Consider the following 22,108-nt stretch of genomic DNA (forward strand, 5'->3'; position numbering starts at 1 on the left):
ACCCAGCTGTCCTTTAGGACCCAACCAGCCTGATCAGTACAGCTGCTGCGGAGCCGCTCTTGGTGGTGATCATTGGAATCCCTACACAGGCTGTGGAGTCACATGTAGGTCAGACCAGATGAGAACGGCAGATTTCCTTCCCTGAAGGACATTAGCGAGCCAGATGGGTTTTTCCGAGAATTAACAATTGTCATCGGTAGATTCTTAATTTCAGACCAATATCCATAAGTTGGTTTAGGGAGCAAAAGATGTTTGGAGATATACAAAGGGTTTTATTGTAAATCAATCATTTAGCAGAAACACTTTTCCCATCTCCCTTCTGCGCCACTTCCTTGCCAACACACACTAGAGGGGAGCCCAGCTCTTTCTGTTTAAAAAACCCACCACCGAATCACCCAAAGAACAAATACTGCCCACAACAACACAGCCCAGTCTTGTGTTACTGCATAGCTCTGCTGGAGAGTGTTTGTTAAGGGTTGTGTATTATAAATTGTTAACTGGGAGATCTGGAGATGGATATATAAAGAGAAGGATTTTTTTTAGAGTTAATAGGCAAAACATGTCTGCTGAGGCACTCTGTACTCAGGGCTAGATCTCAAACTTTTTTTAAAAGTGATCGCACCAAATTAGATTATGTACTAAGCCAAGCTCAGCAATTGTATCGTTTTTTTTTAAACATCCTGTTTAGAGATGTCATGACCCATCTCTGGAACAAGTAAGGTCTGAACCCAGGTCCATGTGTCCTGCCATTGTCTTCAACAATTGCTCACCAAATGCTTTTGAATATTTTTAACCAATCTCTTCAGACATGTTATAACACACTTCTGAAACATGTGGGATATGAATCTGAGTCTTCTAGGCTAGAGGAAGGAACAATGCCACAAAGAGCCCTCAAGAACCTTTTCTTTTGTCTTTTCCTGTTCAGACATGCTGTTACGTAACTGGATTTTTTTAACCACCCATGTTACTAATTAAAAGAACAAGCAACAAGCACTACCGGCTAAGAACAGTTCAACAGTAAGGGAAGGTACAAAAAGAGAGAGGGAACTCAACTGAAATGGAGTTGTACGGAAAAGAAATCATCCCTTTTTGAAGATAATTTTCTAATTAACCTGTTCAGAGATTTTATTATGGAGCTCTGATGCAAGTGAGACTTGAACCCAGGCCTTCGAGTTCAGAAATAGATACACTATCACAGCACACATATTTTCTAATCAACCTGTTCAATGATGGTCTCACACTCGTAACACTGCACTAATATAAAGACTGGTGTGCATCAACTGCTCTCACTCAACTCTTTCGCTGTTCTAATTGATGTTTAAAGGGCCTCGTATTTCTAGCACTGACATCTGGACTGTCAACCAAGCTCTATGATGCTGATTGATCCTCATATGCCACACTATTCAGTACTGGGCTTGCACAGTGCAGCATTTCTGTGATGCTAACAGCTCACAAGACATATTTTGCACCAAGTGGGAAGGATGTTGAAGTTGGATGAATGGGATTTCTTGCTGGTGAAAGAGACTAGTCTCATAGGGACTTTGCAAACTTCTCTTTGGTGTGTGATTTTTTTGGAGTCTGATCTGTTCCACTCGGATGGCCTTTCCTTGAAGCAGTGTCCTTGCAAATTGAGTATGAGGCAATGTATCCAGCAAGTAGGATTAGAGTAGGATAAACTGATTAAAAGGCAAAGTCAAAGACAAGTTATCTGAATGCATATGACTTTTGCCAGAAGATAGATGGATTCATGGCACCAATAGAAATAAGTGATAATTATCTGATAGCAATTATAGAGACATGGTTACAAATGAGAAGTTGAGTTCCCTCTCTCTTTTCCTACCTTCCATTACTGTTGAACTGTTCTTAGCGGGTAGTGCTTGTTATTTGTTCTTTTAGTTAGTAACATGGGGCTGAGAAATGAGTATTAAGGCGTATGAAACACTTTGGAAGGATAGGCGGAAAGGAAGAGGAAGCAGGGTAACTGTGTTAGTAAAGAATGAGATCAACACAATTCAGGCAACAAAGAACAGCTTTTGTCCCAAAGCTCTGGAACCATATGTCATCACAAGTGAAAATGTTAAAATTGCTTAAATGTTTTAAGAGTTTCTGTTTCAACCACATTTTGATACAGTGAGTTCCAGACTCTCACCACTCTCCTTAAATCTCCTCTTAGCCTTCTTCACCTTAGCGTAAATCTATGCCCCCAGTTATTAATCCATTACTATTGAAAAATAGCCTTTCTATCCACCCTATCTATGCCCCTTATAATCTTATAGGCTTCCGTCGTGTCTCCGCTCAACCTTCTCTGCTCCAAGGAAAGCAACCCCTGCCTATTCAATCTTTCCTCATAAATGTGACCCTCCATCACTTCAATAAATATCTTATGTGATCGCATCCTTTCTATAATGTGGTGACCAGAATTGCAAGCAATCCTCCAGTTGTGGCCTAACCAGTGTTTTGTAGAGATCCAATGGTTTCAGTTAGCTCAGCAGGGAATGCAACAGCCAAGTGGTATTATCACTGCACTGTTAATCCAGAGAGACAATAATGTTCTGCAGTTAGTGGAATTGGAATGCAATAAAAATCTGGAATTAAGATTCTAATGGTGACCATGAAATTATTGTTGGGGAAAAACAGTACTATCTGGTTCACTAATACTCTTCAGTGAAGGAAACTTCTATCCCTATCTGGTCTGGACCATAAGTGATTCCAGACCTGCAGTAATGTGGTTGACTCTTAAATAATTAATAAATTATTATTAATAATAAATGCTGGCCTAGCCAGTGACAACCTCATCTTGTGAATGAATTTTAAAAAGTTGACTGGATGAGTGATTTCCAATGTAGAGTGATGCTAAGAGTGTCCAATTCCCACATTTGCTGAACATTACCATGAAGGACTCTTCTTCTCACCTGTGATATGGTGACCCTTAGGTTAAGCCAGCACCAATTATCGGTCTCTAATGAGAGAGCAACCCTATGTTCTAGTAGAACTGTGGTGACTTTATCTTTTACAGTTCCAGCATAATCTCCCTGCTCTTATATTCAATACCTCGCCTAATAAAGGCAAGTATCCCAAATGCCCTCTTCACCATCCATCCTGTCATGTTCAGGGATCTGTGGATAATACACACTGATCTTCAGTATCTTCTAGGGTTCTAACATTCATAGTTTAATCCCTTGCTTTGTTGGACCTCTCCAAAAGTATTACTTCACTCTTTTCCAAGTTTAATTCTATTTACCACTGATCTTCCTGTCTGACCAGTCCCATTGATATCTTCCTGCAATTTATGATGAGTTTCTTCACTTTCTACCACCTTACCAATTTTCATGTCACCCAAGAGCATCTTGATTATACCCCTTACATATCCCTACATTATATCCCCTTGTAATCTAGTCCACCTGATATACTGATTCTGTTAATCTGTTGACTTGTTTTCTTTCCCTAATTTTTGCCATTTACATGATCCATGAACTTGGATGTAAACTCCCCCACACCCCTCAAGTCATATCAGATATCGCCCCTTTCTAGCTTTTCACCATTTAGAAATTTACCTCTTTGAATGGAAGACCTTACATTTGCAGTCAGTGTAATCTATTATCTCATTCATCAGATTTATCAGCATCACCCATTTAGATTGCTTGATTACTTCCGTGCCATTATCAAATTTGAATATGTGGTTTTCAGTACCATTTTCCAGCTCATTAAAAAATATGATGAATGTTTAACGACCCAACCTGGATACTGTGGGATGTTATCAATCACATCAGTATCTGTCCAGAAACCCTTGCTCTCTCCAGCTGCTGAGTGGACTTCCCAATAATTTGCTTTTAATTCCTTGAGCCCATCTTTAGCAAGCAAACTCTTAGGAGGAACTTTATCAAATGCCTTCTGGGGTCAGTCGATATAACTGACATCCACAAATATTCCTTATCCACTAATTTAGCCACTATTACACTGAGGCATGACCCGACCATTACAACTCCATTCTGGTTCTCTTTGATTGACTGACATTTTTTGAGGCCCACAGTCACTTGTTGTGTAGGAGAAAGTGAGGAATGCAGATGCTGGAGATCAAAGTCAAAGAGTGTGGTGTTGGAAAAGCACAGCAGGTCAGGCAGCATCCGAGGAGCAGGAGAATCAATGTTTTGGGCATGACGCTTGATGAAGAGCTTATGCCCAAATCGTCGATTCTCCTTCTCTTGGGATGCTGCATGGACGGGCTGCGTTTTTCCTGAACCACACTCTTTGACTCACTTGTTGTTTACCACAACTTGGATAATTTAAATAAGAGTGGTTTAATTTAGATGTTAGGAATAATCTAATTGGGCAAGGGAAAGGAATTGAGAGATTGGATTGAAAAAAAAACAGTGAAGCTGATGAGCAAGTTGGGAGTGTAAGGCTGTTGTTATGATATGATAAATTCTCCAGCAAAATGTAAATCAGAGGTATCATGTGAGGACCAGGACAGTTGAAGAGAACTTTGTGCTTTCTTTTAGACTGAGATGTGAATGGCGATTTGAGAACAGTTACTGTACATGGATTTGAAAGGCTTAATACATAATTAAGTGCAATAAGCACCACTCCCTGTGACAATGGGATAGGGACCCGAGTAAAGTAATGAAGGAGCTTGAAGGAGACAGACCTGGGACCTAGTGTGTTCATAACAGTCTCTGTAATAATGTAGGAGGAGAAAGTGAGGACTGCAGATGCTGGAGATCAGAGCTGAAAATGTGTTGCTGGAAAAGCGCAGCAGGTCAGGCAGCATCCAAGGAGCAGGAGAATCGACGTTTCGGGCGTGAGCCCTTCTTCAGGAATTCCTGAAGAAGGGCTCATGCCCGAAACGTTGATTCTCCTGCTCCTTCCTGAAGAAGGGCTCATGCCTGAAACGTCGATTCTCCTGCTCCTTGGATGCTGCCTGACCTGCTGCGCTTTTCCAGCAACCATTTTCAGCTCTGTAATAATGTAGACCATATTTATATGGGTCGGATTTGTGTAATCTGTAAATAGTAATACAATAAACCTCCTCTTGTATATTGAACAAGGCTCTTTTAATTAGACCAGAAAGATGGATATCCATGCTTACATATCACTTCAGGGTAGAAAGACCCCACACAAAATAATCAATTTTGCAATGCAGTTGAACACAAGAGACTGTAATGGGGAACACCAGTCTTTAATTCTGAACTTGATTCAGCTATGGTCAGGTTTTGGAGTTTAGTGCCTTGGGTTTTCGACTGTAGTTGGATGTACCTGTATTCCTGAAGGTTTTGTCACATGACCTCCAACCTCTTCACCCATCACACGTTTGAATGGTAAACAAAGTTGAAACAAAATACCTCCTGAGTTTTTACTTACAGGCAGGCACCTTACTGAAAGATGAAGAAGAGGTTAATTGTGAACCAATTTACTTATTGTGATTGCTGAATACAGCACGAGAAGGAAACTCACCAAGCTGCATTCAAACAGTTGGCGAACAATGTTGATAATAATCTGTTGAAATCAATATGTGCACAATAGCCAAGACCAAACTTGTTGGTGACAATGGATTCATTTTCAGAAATGTTTTCGGTTGTTCGTATCAACAACAATAGCTGCTTGCAAATACCTTTAATTTACAACAGGTCTCAAGATATTATGCAGAGGACTTAGGGGAGCAGAACACTGAACAAATGCAAGGAATGGTCCTCAGTGGGAATGGTGGAGGTAACTGAAGGTGAAAAGAGTTTCAGTCTGTAGTCAAAGGACAGAGATTAGCGTGATAAAAACAGGAAATGGTGGAGAAACTCCACAGGTCAGGCAGTATCTGAGGAGAGAGAAACAGAGTTCTTGTTTCAGGTTCGATATGGCTCTTTCAAAATTGTGCTTGAATGACTTGAATGACAATCTCTTGGGTGTACAATATTATGGGGTAATTTCCTGCATTCTGTTCTATTATCCTGCTGTATGTATGTAAGGTATGATTTGGCTGGTTAGCATGCAAAACAACACTTTTTACTGTATCTCAGTACATGTGACAACTACTGCATCTTGCAAATCCTACAATCTTTCAAAATTGTGCTTAGATTTGACTAGCTGTCTCTTGGCCTTTCATTAGGCCCACAAAGAGTTTTATAGGATTGATTTATAGAAACACCTTCTGGGTGATTATTGTGGTGGCACAAAGAGACATGATGCAAGAAAGAATCCACAGCCTTTAAAATCAGAGCTAGAATAGAATATCCCCAAGGGACTGAATGGTCTCCTCCTGTTCCTGTGATCCATTTATACCCGAATTGCATTGGCAGTATCTTCTTGAACTGAATGACCACTTTCTCAACAATAATGTTTCTATTGATGAGCATAGCAATACCTTGTCTTTTCCATTTCCGTTCATCCTTTCTGAAGGTCTCAATAAGATATTTGATCTGTTGCTGACATGCCTCTTTTATGAGGAGAGAAAATGTGGAGACAAGTAGTGTTTGAAGAAGGAGAGAAAATAAACAATTCTGTGCCAGAGAATGGCCTGACTAGTTGTTAGAACACAGGAACAGTAGAGAGCCACTCTGCTTCTGGGTCTGTCCTACCATTTTAATGAGATCATGACTGATCTCTAGCTCAGCTCCACCTTTCCTGCGTAAAATGAAATCACCGTGTGTAACAAAAATCGATTCAATCCGGTCTAAAACTTTAGTTGATGCCCTGTATTCCAAAACCTCTTGGGGCAGTGACCTGTGGATTTCCATTCCCCTTGGTGTAATAAACCGCAGCTGATCTCCTAGGCCTTACGAAGATATATTGATTTGGATAATGTGGGAATTGAGGGGTCATAACAACCACGAGCATTTATACAAGTTGGGGCCTTTTAGTGTGAATGGGATGTTGACATGATAGTTCATGTTTGTAGGATGTGGCTACTATTGAAAAGGCTGGCATTAGTTACCCTTAAGAAAACAGTGGTGAGCTGCCTTTTTGAACCACTGCATTCCATGTGACATACTGAATGATATTAGGGAAGGATTTTGACCCAGCAACATTGAAGGAACAATAATATATTTCCAAATCAGGATAGTGCATGACCTGAAGGGGAGCTTGCAGATGGTGGTGTTCCCATGTATCTGCTGCCCTTGTCTTTCTGGATGATAGAGGTCACAGGTTTGGAAAGTGCTGTCAAAAGAACCTTGGCGATATGCTGTAGTGCATCTTGTAAATGGTACACAGTATTGTCCCTGTGCATCAGTGGTGAAGGGAGTGAATGTTGGAGGTGGTAGATGGGATACCAATCAAGCCTTGCCTTGGCGTGGCTGGTGATGACCTTCTTGAGTATTATTGATTCCTGCCTTGTAGATGGTGGGCAAGTTTTGGACAGCTGTTAAGTTAATTGCTGCAGAATTCACAGCCTCTAATCTGCTTTTGTAACCCAACATTTATATGGCTAGAGTTGAGAGTGTGTTGCTAGAAAAGCAAGTCAGGCAGCATCCGAGGAGCAGGAAAATTGACGTTTCGGGCAAAAGCTCTTCATTATATGGCTAGTCCCGTATCTGGTGAATGGTAATCTCCACTGCGAAGCAGCTGAGAAGATTTTACTGCAATAAAAGCTTGGTACAAGTGCAGCTTGTTGTGAATTTGCATGAAGATCTTTTGGTGATGACAAATTAATATCATCAGCCAGTTTTTCAATTGAGGAACTTGGCATTCAATGAGAGCATATGGCCTCTTGCCGCATCAGGAAGCACAGTGTGTGATCATCAGGAGCATGATTGATGCCCTCCTTTCCCTTCCCTATTCAAATTCTGTATGGTCCAGGTAACCTGAATTCTGTGCACATCATCCTGGCTGCAATCTCACTGAGTCAACTGACAAATGAATTGGACTTTCTCCTCAAGCTCCCATGATGAGTAAATTAAGAGCCTGGAATTGCAGGCTACAATTGGAAGATGAAAAGAAAACTGCAAGAATAGAAGAATGTTGACCTTTTTTTCCATAAAGAGATGATTTTTGTGCAGAGCTTATTGACTATCAGAGTTTGCAACAGTGGGTGTGGCAAAAGTAGTGGGTGCATCCAGAATGTCTAATGCACAACACTCTGGGTGCTGGAAATGTGACAGGAAGGAAAAAAAACTATTTTTCTTTGCAAGTCAGTTAGCCTCTGGCAAGAGGGAGAGAGAGAGAGAGAGACTGAGTCAGTGTTTCAGGTCAGTCACTATTTATCACTGGTATTCTGCATTCTGCTGTACTTGTGCAATGACTTGGAGGTGCTGGTGTTGGACGGGGGTTGACAAAGTTAAAAATCACAAAACCTGATTGACTGTAACCTGGTGTTGTGTGTTTTTTAACTTTGTACTTACATAACGTATGATTTGGCTGGTTAGCACACAAAACAACACTTTTTACTGTATCTCAGTACATGTGACAATAATAAATCAGATCAAATCAAATCAAATCATTGCGTTTGATTTATCATTGTCACGTATACTGAGATACAGTGAAAAGTGTTGTTTTGCAAGCTATGCAGGCAGATCGTACCATGTAAAGTGCACCAGGGTAGCAGAACAAAGTGCAGATTACCATGCTATAGCCACAGAGAAGGTGCAGAGAGAGAGATCAGAATTAACATTGCAGAGGTCTATTCATACGTCTGATAACAGAGGGGAAGAAGCTGTTCTTCAACCTATTCGTACATGCATTCAAACTTTATATTTCTGCCCAACAGAAGAGGGTGGAAGAGAGTATAACTGCAGTGGGAGGGGTCTTTCGTTATGTTAGATGCTTTCCCAAGGCAGTGGGAGTGTAGACGGAGTCAATGGATGGAAGGCTGGTTTGTGTGATGGACTGGGCTGTGTACACAACGCTGTGTAGTTTCTTGCAGTCTTGGGAACAGCAGTTGCCAAGCCATGTTGTAATGCGTCTGGATAGAATGCTTTCTACAATGCATCTATAAAAATTGGTAAGAGTCTGGACATGCTGAATTTCCTTAGTCTCCTGAGAAAGTAGAGACATTGGTGTGCTTTCTTGACTGTCTGGGGGTGGACCAGGACAAATTGTTGATGATCATCGCTCCCAGGACTTTGATGCTCTTGTCCATCTCCACATTAGCACCATTTATTCCATCAGGGGCACGGCCTCCACTCTGCTTCCTGATGTCAATGTTCAGCTCCTTCATTTTGATGATGTCGAAGGAGGTATTGTTGTCTTTACACCATGCCACTAAGCACTCAGTCTCTTTCCTGTATTCTGTCTTGTCGCTGTTTGGGATCTGCCTTACAATGGTGGTGTCATCAGCAAACTTGTAAATGGAGTTGGAGCAGATTTTGGCCATACAGACGTGTGTGTATAAGTAATATAGAAGAGGGATGAGTACGCATCTTTGCGGGGCAACGGTGTTAAGGATAATGCTGGAGAAGTGTTGGTGTCCTTGTTATCCAGATGCTCCAAGGATGAGTGTAGGGCCAAGGAGATGGCATCTGCTGTGGACCTGTTGCGCTGGTACATGAATTGTAAAGAATCAAAGCAATTTGGTATGTTGGAGTTGATGCGATCCATGACTAACCTCTTGAACACTTCATAATTATGGAGACGAGAGCCTCTGGGAAATAGTCATTGAGGCACACTGCAAGATTTTGCTTTGGCCCCCCGATGATGGAGCTCCTCTTGAAACAGTTTAAGACTTCAGATCGTAGAAAGGAAAGGTTAAAGATGTCAGCGAATACTCCCGTGAATACTCCAGCTGGTTCACGCAGGATCTGAGTGCATGGCCAGGAACTCCATCTGGGCCAGTCACTTTCCATGGGTTCACACTCAAGAAAGCTGAACTAACGTCTGTGGTGATGACTGTGGGTACAGGTTCAGCTGTGATTGTTGGGATAGGTGACATCATTTCACTGACCTTCTGTTCAAAGTGAGTGTAGAACGCATTGATCTCAGAGGTTATGGACGTATTGTCACCCACAATTCTGTTCAACTTCACTTTGTAGCGCATTATGTCACTCAATCCTTGCCACAATGACGGGTGAACATATGGTCAGTTTGGGTCTCAAGCTTAGTTTGATATTGTCTCTTGGCATCTCTGATGGGCTTATGAAGGTCACACCTGGATTTTCTGTATAGATAGGGGTTGCCCAACTTGTATGCGTCAGACCTGGACTTTAGTAGGGAGTCGATCTCCCAGTTCATCCATGGTTTGGGGAATATTCAGATTTACTTCTTTGGCATGCAATCTTCCATTCACTTACTAATGAAGCCTGTAATGATAGTGGCATACTTATTTAGGTTGGCCACTGATTCTTGAATATGGACAGGCCCACTGACTCTTAAGCAGTCCCCTAGAAGCCCTTCTGTTGCCTCAGACCGATTCTGCAGTTCTGCACTACACTCTGTGCTGGGTCCTTCTGCTTCAGTAAGCTGGGAGGCGAAGCACAGCATTGTGAGCTTATTTTCAATAATGCAGGTGGGGGATGGAAAGGTGGGCATTTTGATGGTTGTATAGCAATGGTCAAGGGTGTTTGGTGGCACAGGAGACGTGTTGATGGTATTGCAGTAGCAAATTCTGGAGATTGGCCTGCTTGAAGTCACTGGTCACAATGATCAAGGCCTTGGGGTATTCCGTCTCAAGACTGCTTAGAGCGTTATATGCGACATCAAGTGCACTCTTCACTTCTACATAGGGTGGGATGTCAGGATAGTAGAGGTGAACTCACGCAGCAGATAGTAGGGATGGCACATTACTGTAAGACATTCTAGGTCTGGGGAGCAGTAACTCACCAAGGCCGCCGTGTCTTAGCAGCAGGAGGTGTTGTTTAGGAGGCAGACCCCACCGCCCCTTGCCTTGCCTGAGGACGGCTGAATGGCAAACTGGACCAATTTTTAATAAGAGCAGAAGCCGGGAAAGGGAAGGAGTTTAAGAAAAAACAAGAAGAAAGAACTACAGAGGACCCTCGATTATCCGAATGAGATGAGCAGACATCGTTCGGATAATTGATTCAATGCCTTTCCTCTGGGGCTCTTAACAGTTTTCTGTTAAGTCCGCTCCCCATTCAGGAGATGAACAGCATGTCCCATGCAGCAGCACACCACGCGTGAGCCCTGCCACCTGCCCGCGCCCCCAGACCCCCCAACCCCATCCAACACCGGTTCCCTTTCCCCCTCAACCCCCAACCCCATTCAACACTGGTCCCCTTCCCCCAACCCCATCCAACACTGTCCCCCTTGTCCCCCCACATGCTCCCCTCTCTGGGGCAGCCAGACTGGACACCAAAAACAAGACTGCTGCAGCTGCCTTTTGGGGGTGAGTCTTCAAATAGCGTACACACAGACACACACACGCACACGCACACCCACAGCCACACACACAACTTTTTGCTGCAACGTTTTGACAGGTTCCACCATTGCCCTGTAAAGGATAATATTGGAGAGATTATCTGGGGAAGGGGGAGTTTAGGGTACATGCATGTGTAGAACTCCAGAGAAAGTGTGTGGGGGGAGAGAGAGAGGGAGGGCAGTAGGTCATTTGGAGAAGGTGCCTGGGCTCCCATCAGTCCAGGACTGTTCTCGGCAGCGTTTCATTAGGCCGAGTTCACTTTTAATCATTGTAAACAAAGATGCGATCAGTGTTGGAAACACGTCTTTGATGTAATGTTTCTATCGGGACCTCAAGATCTCCTTCAGTTAATCTGATATTTGGAAAATTGATTTCACATAATCGAGGTTCCTCTGTATATCAGAACGGAAATCAGGAAAACAATGATGGCATAAGAAAGACCTGCATTTAAATAACACCTTGAATATCTCAGGATATTGTAAAACACCTTGCAGTCCATGAAGAATTTCTTGAAATATCTTCACTGTTGTTTGTAGGATATACAGGAGCTATTTGCTTACAGCATGCTCCCCAGCCCAGCAATGCGATAATGGTCTGTTTTGTTCATCTGACATTGGTTGGAAGTTAAATTTTAAGCAGGGCATTTTTGTGATATTTCGTATCTCAATGATCAAGCAAGGGTGTATCTTTCAGAGAATTCCGTGTACCATTATACCAAGCGTGATCTTCTTGTGTAAAGCGATCAGCTTCATCCAGAATAATTACTGCTGAACTTTGCCATCCATCAGAAAAAAATAGTCAACCAGCCTGTGAAAGGATCAAGATCAGAGAGGTGCTGGAAAAGCACAGCAGGTCAGGCAGCATTGGAGGAGCAGGAAAATCGACGTTTCGGGCAAAAGCCTTTCAGCAGGAATAGAGGCAGGAAGCCTCCAGGGTGGAAAGATAACCCTGGAGGCTCCCTGCCTCTACTCCTGATGAAGGCCTTTTGCCCGAAACATTGATTTTCCTGCTCCTCGGATGCTGCCTGACCGGCTGTGCTTTTCCAGCACCACTCTGATCTAAACTGTGAAAGGATCAAGCCTAATCTCTACAGATATCCATGATGGAAGTGTAATGTATTTAATTTTATTTTGATGTACATCATTGTCTAATAACATATGGAGTCCACAGTGTTCAGATTGGGGGTGAGAGGCCACTGTGTGCTCAAAATGAGGTCTATGATTTCTGTCTCTGCCTCTCATGTCAGTGTTCGTGTTACCAGAATTAACATCATAATTCTAGAGAACACATCAGACATTGGGGATAACTCTCCTGTTCTTCATGGAGTCAGCACCAAAAGACCTTTTCTGTCCTCCTGGAGGGTGAAACTCTGTCAGTGCAGCAGTGCTCTGGGGCTGCTAGTCTGGATTTTTGAACTCAACTCAAGTCTTTTAGATTACTTACAGTGTGGAAACAGGCCCTTCGGCCCAACAAGTCCACACCGACCTGCCGAAGCGTAACCCACCCAGACCCACTCCCCTACATTTACCTCTTCACCTAACTCTACGGGCAATTTAGCATGGCCAATTCGCCTAACCTGCACATTTTTTGGACTGTGGGAGGAAACCGGAGCACCCGGAGGAAACCCACGCAGACACGGGGAGAATGTGCAAACTCCACACAGTCAGTCGCCTGAGGCAGGAATTGAACCCGGGACTCTGGCGCTGTGAGGCAACAGTGCTAACCACTGTGCCACCGTGCTCCTGCAAGTGTAACCCACAACTCCCTGACTCCTAGGTAAGAGTGCTACCCACTGAGCTACAGCTGACTCCTTTGCAAAAAGGATATAGTTACAGGATTCATAAAGAAACAAGGCAAACACTGGATCATGTGGATCTGTAAATGATACCAGCTGCTGTCAGAGAAAATGGGAGCAGTGGTTATGATCTGAAATAGTTGAACACAAGGGGCCATAAATATAAGATAGTCACTGACAGATCGAATAAAGAATTTAAGAAGAAATTCTTCATACAGAGTGATTGAAGCAGTGAGTGGTGATGCATTAGTGCAGAGGCTTGATTCACGCATTAGGGAGAAGGGAATAGAAGGATACAGGGCCAGGCAGGGGAAGTGCTCATTTGAGTGTGAGACATATGTGTCGAATAAACCGTGGCCTGAGGAGATGGCCTGAAGAGTCTGTAATGTTCTGTGCAACGAAGCAATCTGTCCCGTAAGATGATAGTTTGTGTTCTGGCTACAAACGCCGTGTTAATTGTTAAAAATCTTAAAGAACTGCGGATGCTGAAAATCAGAAACAAAGACAGAAATTGCTGGAAAAACTCAGCAGTTCAAGCAGCATCTGTTGAAATACGTCAGAGTTAATGTTTCAGCTTCAGTTAATTGTTCTTTGGTCCGACTCAGGACCCCCACTCTGAGACTTCAGAAGACAGTGAGCTGAGTAACTGCGCAATTCATTGGATCTCAAGGCTCAGTTGTCAATGGCTGAGCTTTTTGTTTCTGCTCAGCTTTTACAGTGCCCTTCAGAGGTCACTGTCTCCCAGTTGTCGATGTCCACCATCTTGCAATCTCACTTGCAGGTGTCCTAGTAGCCAAGGTGTGGGCAATCAGCAGGTCATGACCCATGGCTCATTTCACAGTACAGAAGGTGATTGGCCACCAGCTGTCTGATGAATGTGGCTCAGTCTGTGTAGGCGTCATTGGTTCAACAATGAGTGTGTGTTGATGGAATTAGCCATAACCTCAGAGTTTGTGACCTTTTCCTGCCCAGAGGTGGTGAGGATGTGTCTGAGACAGTGAAGGTGGAAACTGTTCAGTCTCTTCTCCTGCTGAGCATATCTTGTTCAAGTCTGCCCACTGTGGAGGGTGCTCTGAAAGAACAGGTAGGTTTATTACATAGTGTTTTCAAACAGGATGGTGCATTTAACACAGTGCATCATGGTTAAACATGGATAACGGTTGAGTGATAGTTCTAAGCTCTGCATTCAATCACTTAAATCCCAAGGCTGCATTGCCTGCCTGGTGCACAGGTTAGGGCCACCACTTTAGGGCTGGAGAAGAATTAGAGTGTGAGAGGGAGGATCCAGTTGTCCTGGTTACTTGGAACACCAATGACATAAAAGAAAGAAGCTTGCTTGAGGGACTGTGAGCAGCTGAGACTTTGCATTTCTGTTCCCTGCTGGGGCACTGAATATATTCAGGGCCAGGCTAGCATTGATTACTCTCTTGTATTACCTTGCAGAAGGCAGTGGTGAGCTGCGTTTTGAGTAATGGGTTGATCATAATGCTTTTACTGCAGGAATTTCAGGATTTTGCTCTACAAAATAGAGAACCAAAGTCCAGAGGAACAGACAGGATGCAATAGTTGAGGCCAGAACCAGGTCAGTCATGATTATATTGAATAAAAGTGCATGATTCGTGGGGCCAAATGGCTTTCTCCTCCAATTTCACATCTTCCAATCCTGTGAAGAGCAAAGTAAGATTTTTGTTTTAATTTGTTCATGGGATGTGGGTTTCACTAGCTAGGCTATCAGTGATTACCTCTCCCGTATTACCTTGGAGAAGGCAGCGGTGAGTTGCGATTTTGAACCACTGCAGGTGTTGAGTAATAAGTTGATGCGTAATGCTGTTACGACGGGAATTTCAGGATTTTGACCCAGCAACACTGAGGGAACAGTGATATATTTTCAAGTCAGGACAGTGAGTGGCTTGAAGAAGTATGAGTCAGTAAAGTGTCGAGCTGGAAAAAGCACAGCAGATCAAGCAGCATTGAAGGAGCAGGAGAGTGGCGTTTCGGGTCAGGACCCTTCACCAGGAGTCAGTCAAATGTGACCTTGATCTCACGAGCAATAATTCTCATCTCACGTTTAGAATTTGGCGCTTTTGTCCATGCTTGATCCAAGGCTAAAATGAGGTCAGTAGCTGTGTTGCAGAACTCAAACTGAATGTCAATGAGCAGATTATTGCTGAGTGTGTGTTGCTTGAAAGCACTGCTCATGACAGTTCCATCACTTCATTGACTATTGAGCATAGCCTGAAATGGTGATAATTGTTCAGGTTGTTTTCTCCTGTTTTGTGTGTGCAGGACACACCTGGGCAGTTTTGCACATGGTCAGATAGATACCAGTGTTGTAGCAGTACATGTAATTGCAAGTTGTTGTTTGAACTTGGAAAGAGGTGTCGCCAACAATTCTCTTGCAAGAAAGTGTGAGAGTGAGATGTGGGTCTGGCTGGACTGTGATGACTGATGCAGTCAAGTAGCCTGTGAACACCCATACTGTGAGATATGGGAGAGAAACAGCTGAGAAGGTGTCATCAGGTCAGGAGAAGGGAACACCAGAGATTGTATACATACAGAAGAACCTATGAATCCAACTCAATCAAATGAAGAAAAGGATGGATTTTTCTGTCAAAGATTTATTTAAGAGATCTGTTCAAGAGTCATAGTATCATACAGCACTACTACTTTGAACAGGCTAGCTTGAATTTTTAATGTTTGACCCTTTGTTCTGGCTCCCCCCACAAAGAAATAATCTCTGACTCTGTCTCTCTGACTCTGTTGCTCTTCTCCTTCAATCATTTCAAAGAAAGATGAAGCATACATTTATCCAGTGCTCTTTACAACCTTTCATTGGGGTTGCCAGTGAAGATCTTGCAAAATGCTGTTTTTTTGTTGCTTAGGTTTGAATGTGGAGAAAGTGGGGACTGCAGATGCTGGAGATCAGAGTCAAGAGTGTGCTGCTGGAAAATCTCAGCAGGTCAGACAGCATCTGAGGAGGAGGAGGCTTTTGCCCGAAACATTGATTCACCTGCTCCTCGGATGTTACCTGACCTGCTGTGCTTTTCCAGCACCACATTCTCAAGTCTAGGTCTGAATGTGGCCAGTTGGTGCACAACAAAATTGAGCAAATAGTCCCAAAGATGTGCAGGTCAGATGAATTGGTCATGCTAAGTTGACCATAGTGTTAGTTGCATTAGTCAGGGTTAAATATAGGGTAGGGGAATGGGTCTAGGTGGGTTATTCTTCAGAGGGCCAGTTGGGCTAAAGGGCCTGTTTCCATATTGTAAGGAATCTAATCTAATCTAATTCAGATCACCTGCTCATGGTGAATTTGGGAAAATTCCTTTTCTTTTCATAAACCGTAGCAATGCATTTTTTTAAAATTTCTGTGCATCTATTGTGTTTAATGTTTTATGTGTGGCATAGCCCTTCTGTGAACTGACTATAGCCCTTGACTTAGAAGGACAAACTGATCAAGGTGCTCAAAATGAATGAGATTCAATGAAAAGAGAAACAACTTTCTCTGGTGAAAGTGTCCAGAGCAAGTGGGCCTAACCTCAAAAGAGGGCAAGATCAATAGTGATTTGTATAAATCTCAAACACTGCCCCTCAAACAATGCAGATGTTGGAATCACTTGAGATTTTAGTTCAGAGAGCTAATTAAAAGTTGTGGAAGTTAGCTAGAGCTCGGTAACAATTTTAGTGAATAGCAAATTCATGGGGAGACCATAGTATAATGGTCGTGTCACCGGACTACTGATCCAGAGTCTCAGACAATACTCCAGGAATATGGGTTCAACTTCCTCCATGTAAAATTTGACTCCATTAAAAACAACCACTAGTCTAATGGCGACCATATAGCCAGGCTTAAATATTGTTAAAAACCCATTTGGTTCACTAATACCTTTTAGAGATCTCATCTAATCTTGGCCTGCATGTCAGTCCAGGCACACAGCAATGTGGTTGATTTTTAACTGCATTCTGGCAGTTAGGGATAGACAATAAATACTGGCTTGGCCATATTGCAAGAATGAATTGAGAGTCTGAATAGCCTCCTCCTGTTCCAAAATGCTTTATAGAGAAGCTGTGGAGATGCAACATGGTTTAACTTCCGGATGCGTCTAACTGTTGTATTGTGAGCATTGTTTAAATAACTTGCATTCATTGACGAGTTGTAACACAATCTCTCTCTCTGCATTCCTTCTTTTTTGCAGGATCCAGCTGGTATTTTTGAACTGGTGGAACTTGTTGGCAATGGCACATATGGACAGGTGTACAAGGTAAATGCTGCAGTTATTTGTCTTCTTTGTAAGTTTTTGCTGTTGGGAAAGAAGTGCAAGAATCAATCTGATGGCACTGAAAGTGTGTGCAATATGCTAACTGGTCTGAGCACCAAGTGTCACAGAGTTTTCTTTGAGTTTGTGGTTGTGCGTGTCTCTAGGGCTTGGCCTGTGCTATTTCAGGATGGCATACAAACCTCCGACATTCAGAAACTCTCTGTAACTCATGAAAAGCTGCACCTGATATTAAACTTAGGGGAGGTGACTATTCAGGGGGATTAATTCCTGGCTCCTTCCCTAAGTAAAGTTTCCCTGATTACTTCTTAATCATATAACGTCCCAATAAAAAACACAGGCCAGTAATCGAATCAAAGGTGTGGGTTGCTAATACACCAGGAATTGCCCGACAATATCCAGGAATTGATCTCCAGGACACTGTGGCCAGCAAGGAGAGTTCTAAAAAATGATGTTTTAGAAGTGTCTAGTCTTTGAACCTCGTTATTAATTGTGAAAATATTGCAGATGAGAGCCTTGGTTGGCCTTGTTGGTGATTCATGACTTATTACCATTTTGGAACAGCCTGCCTGCGTTCTTATTGGTCATTGGGTTGCAGGATAACATGGTACTGTATTTCCATGTCATCTCACCAATGGGAAGGAATGAAGCAGTAGGACCATTGTGACCTGGAAAATCATCCAGGAATGTATCGGAGTTGGCAACCCCACTTGTGGGACATGAGTGAAATTTGGTGTTTCTTTTAAAACCACACAATTATCTTTCAACTTGTTTTAAAATGGAAAACACTTGAAGCTCAATGTTGTCCGGGACAAAGCAATCTATGTAATAAATATCCCAACCACCCTCCTTCCAACACTGATGCTCAGTAGCTGCAGTGTGTCCCATCTCACTCTCACTTTCACTGCAGCCTCCTCAGGTAATCTTCACCTTCAGTCTCCATCCTCAGACTCTATCCTCTAAGACATTCACATCTCCCTTCCAAACCTGTATCAGTTTTTCAGGCTTGCATCTCGAATAGATTCTCTGCACACAAGTTCTCTTTAGCTTTTCCATAAGTGGGCTCAGCAAAAAATACTGCTCCTTAGTCCATCTCCATCAGGTTGCAGCGAGATTCTCGGGAAACTATGAGATGCATCAACTGGTTCTGGAACTTCTTAAACTTCTTCACATTCTGAGCTTGGTCTATCTTGTTTTGCAGACACACAACATCATCAGTCACTTTCACAGAGAGAAGCCCAGCGCAGTGTCGATACTTAATGACCACATGAACCTTCATGGGCTCCGTGAGGCACAGCTTTTCAGCCGCTTTTACAAATTCCTCCCAGTTGTGGATGTAGGCCATGGTCCCATCCCAGGTTTCAGCTCCTGATCCCCAGTTCCCGATTCCCACATCCTGTTTGAATGCTGTAGCAACTTTCAAACTGAACAGCTTACACTGGAGTAATTGATTTCCTAACAGTCTTACACTATTTACTTTTTCAGCAGCAACTGTGTTACACATCTAGATTAGAGTGGTGCTGGAAAAGCACAGCTGTTCAGGCAGCATCCGAGGAGCAGCATCCGAGGTCCCCATGACTTGTCCTACCTGCCTATCTTCTTTTCCACCTATCCATTCCACCCTCCCACCGCCAACCTATCACCTTCATCCCCACCCCCACTCACCTATTGTACGCTATGCTATTTTCTCCCCACTCCCACCCTCCTCTCACTTATCTCTCCACCCTTCAGGTTCTCTGCCTGTATTCCTGATGAAGGGCTTTTGCCCGAAACATCGATTTTACTGCTCCTCGGATGCTGCCTGAACTGCTGTGCTTTTCCAGCACCACTCTAATCTAGACTCTGGTTTCCAGCATCTGCAGTCATTGTTTTTACCTAGTTGATTTTAACCCTACTGCAAATCCTCTTGCAAGGATGCCTGCCTTGAAGAAGTTTTCCTCCTCTCTCTACAAGAATCTCAGGGAGTCCCTCTCCCACTGCAACTCCCAGGTCATTTCCTCTGCCCTGAAGCTCTTCCTACCTGCCTATCTTCTTTTGCACCTATCCACTCCATCCTCCCCCCTAATCTATCACCTTCATCCCCTCCCCCACTCACCTATTGTACTCCCACCTTCAGTCTCTCTGCCTGTATTCCTGATTAAGGGCTTTTGCCCGAAACGTCGATTTTCCTGCTCCTCGGATGCTGCCTGACCTGCTGTGCTTTTCCAGCACCACTCTGATCTAGACTCTGGTTTCCAGCATCTGCAGTCATTGTTTTTACACATCTAGCTCCAGCCAAGACTTCTGAGAGCTCCCAAACTGGAACCGAGAAAGCTTTCTTTCGAAACCATTGATGTTTCTCCTAAGTTCTTCAGAAACCCAGAATCTTCTATCTGAATCCTAAAACAGTACACTGTTTACTGTGTTTGCTCATAATCCATCCCAATGTAAACAAAGCCCCGTTACTCTCCAGAAATTGCTGTCTCGAACTGCGTTCTTAAAGAAATCACCGTTGCTCCAGAAGTACTTGCAAGTTAACAATTCAACCCCTTCATAGACAGACTGACCAAAATCCACATGTCACTAGGTCAAACCCAAAATCTAAAATAGATGTTATTAAAGTAGATATAAATCACACACCTTGTAACTCATGCTATATAAATAGAAGAAACAGAGAAGCAGCGTCTGATTTTAAACAACAACAATATGGAGGTGTTTTGCACCTTCAACACAGTAACATGTTCCATTGTGCCTCACAGGGATGTTATGGATAAAAATTGGGGATTGCATCACAAAAGGTGCTGTTGGTCAGATCGGTCGTTTGCAGTGTTTTGAAGAAGAGAGATGCAGAGACATTTAAGCAAGGCATTCCAGAATTGGACCCAGGCAGCTAAAGGCATGGTTGCCAACAGTGGAGTAATAGAAATCGGATGATGCACAAGAGGCCTGAATTGGTGGGTGGCACAGTGGTTAGCACTGCTGCCTCACAGCGTCAGAGACCCGGGTTCAATTCCCGCCTCAGGCGACTGACTGTGTGGAGTTTGCACGTTCTCCCCGTGTCTGCGTGGGTTTCCTCCGGGTGCTCCGGTTTCCTCCCACCATCCAAAAATGTGCAGGGTCAAGGTGAATTGGCCATACTAAATTGCCTGTAGTGTTAGGTAAGGGGTAAATGTAGGGGTATGGGTGGGTTTCGCTTCGGCGGGTCGGTGTGGACTTGTTGGGCCGAAGGGCCTGTTTCCACACTGTAATCTAATCTAATCTAATCTAAAATCTAATCTAATCTAAAACATTGATCTCAGAGAGTTGTAAGACTCAAGGAGACTTCAGAAATAAGGAAGGCCAGACCTTTAAAGGGAGTTGAAAGCAAGGATGAGAGTTTACAATCTTGTAGGTTTGAATATCTGACAAAAGAGTTTGCAACTCTCTGTCCCTCTGTTCTGAAACACTGGGCTATTTTAAATCTATGAGGTAAAAACAATGACTGCAGATGCTGGAAACCAGATTCTGGATTAGTGGTGCTGGAAGAGCATAGCAATTCAGGCAGCATCCGACGAGCAGCAAAATCGACGTTTCGGGCAAAAGCCCTTCATCCGGAATAAAGGCAGAGAGCCTGAAGCGTGGAGAGATAAGCTAGAGGAGTGTGGGGGTGGGGAGAAAGTAGCATAGAGTACAATAGGTGAGTGGGGGAGGAGATGAAGGTGATAGGTCAGGGAGGAGAGGGTGGAGTGGATAGGTGGAAAAGGAGCTAGGCAGGTCGGACAAGTCCGGACAAGTCATGGGGACAGTGCTGAGCTGGAAGTTTGAAACTAGGATGAGGTGGGGGAAGGGGAAATGAGGAAGCTGTTGAAGTCCACATTGATGCCCTGGGGTTGAAGTGTTCCAAGGCGGAAGATGAGGCGTTCTTCCTCCAAGCGTTTGGTGGTGAGGGAGCGGCGGTGAAGGAGGCACAGGACCTCCATGTCCTCGGCAGAGTGGGAGGGGGAGTTGAAATGTTGGGCCACGGGGCGGTTTGGTTGATTGGTGCGGGTGTCTCGGAGATGTTCCCTAAAGCGCTCTGTTAGGAGGCGCCCAGTCTCCCCAGTGTAGAGGAGACCGCATCGGGAGCAACGGATACAATAAATGATATTAGTGGATGTGCAGGTAAAACTTTGATGGATGTGGAAGGCTCCTTTAGGGCCTTGGATGGCCTTGTTTAAAGACTGTCAGTCACTTTCCCTCAGCGGTGATGCGTGAGGAAGGCAGTGAACTTTGCTTTGGGGGGAAAGAAGCAGCAGAGGGGTGTTGGAAAAAATCATGCATTTTGGAAATTGGAGATGTGTCCTTAGCCTTCCTTTTGAGGCCTACAGGAATGGTTCCCTTCCTTACCTCCCTATTCTTCCGTATACGGTTACTTCTCTTCCAATTTGGGTTTGGTTGAGTTGGAAGCTGTTAGTTGGTGGCAGTCATTCGCTGAGACTGATTCACTCAGTGGTTCCCTTTTTGATGAAGTCTTTCAGAGGTACCTGGAGTTTTAATCTTCATGCTCTTCCAAGCAAAGGTTGTCAAAGTAAACACTCTGCACAGTTTGATGCCTCCCACAGAAAGGTTTGACAGCAGTCAGTGCCTGGTTCCAATGATAACCCAGATGTCTTTATATCCTGTTTTATTGAAAATCCACAAATCGTTTGCAGGTCTGTCTTTTCTCATCGTACACGGCCAAAGATTTTATCGTTAGACCACATTGTGTTGCAACAAGGCAGCATTTGCAAATGAACACACGTA

At 43.6% G+C, this 22,108-nt stretch overlaps 1 protein-coding gene and 1 pseudogene across 7 annotated transcripts in view; one reads left to right on the forward strand and one right to left on the reverse strand.

Moving 5' to 3' along the window:
• Positions 1-22,108, forward strand: part of LOC122556119 (TRAF2 and NCK-interacting protein kinase-like) — a 264,784-nt gene that overhangs the window by 23,139 nt on the left and 219,537 nt on the right. For all 7 annotated transcript variants that reach the window (XM_087993377.1, XM_087993378.1, XM_087993379.1 and 4 more), the window contains exon 2: positions 17,288-17,353. In XM_087993377.1, the coding sequence (XP_087849503.1) occupies positions 17,288-17,353 (66 nt within the window). The remainder of the gene's footprint in view (positions 1-17,287; positions 17,354-22,108) is intronic.
• Positions 18,453-18,713, reverse strand: LOC122556897 (signal recognition particle 9 kDa protein pseudogene; annotated as a pseudogene).

The sequence above is a fragment of the Chiloscyllium plagiosum genome, unplaced genomic scaffold (assembly GCF_037043375.1).
Source record: "Chiloscyllium plagiosum isolate Xiang-an unplaced genomic scaffold, Cpla_swu_hap1 HiC_scaffold_13, whole genome shotgun sequence".
NCBI classification, from domain to species: Eukaryota; Metazoa; Chordata; class Chondrichthyes; order Orectolobiformes; family Hemiscylliidae; genus Chiloscyllium; species Chiloscyllium plagiosum.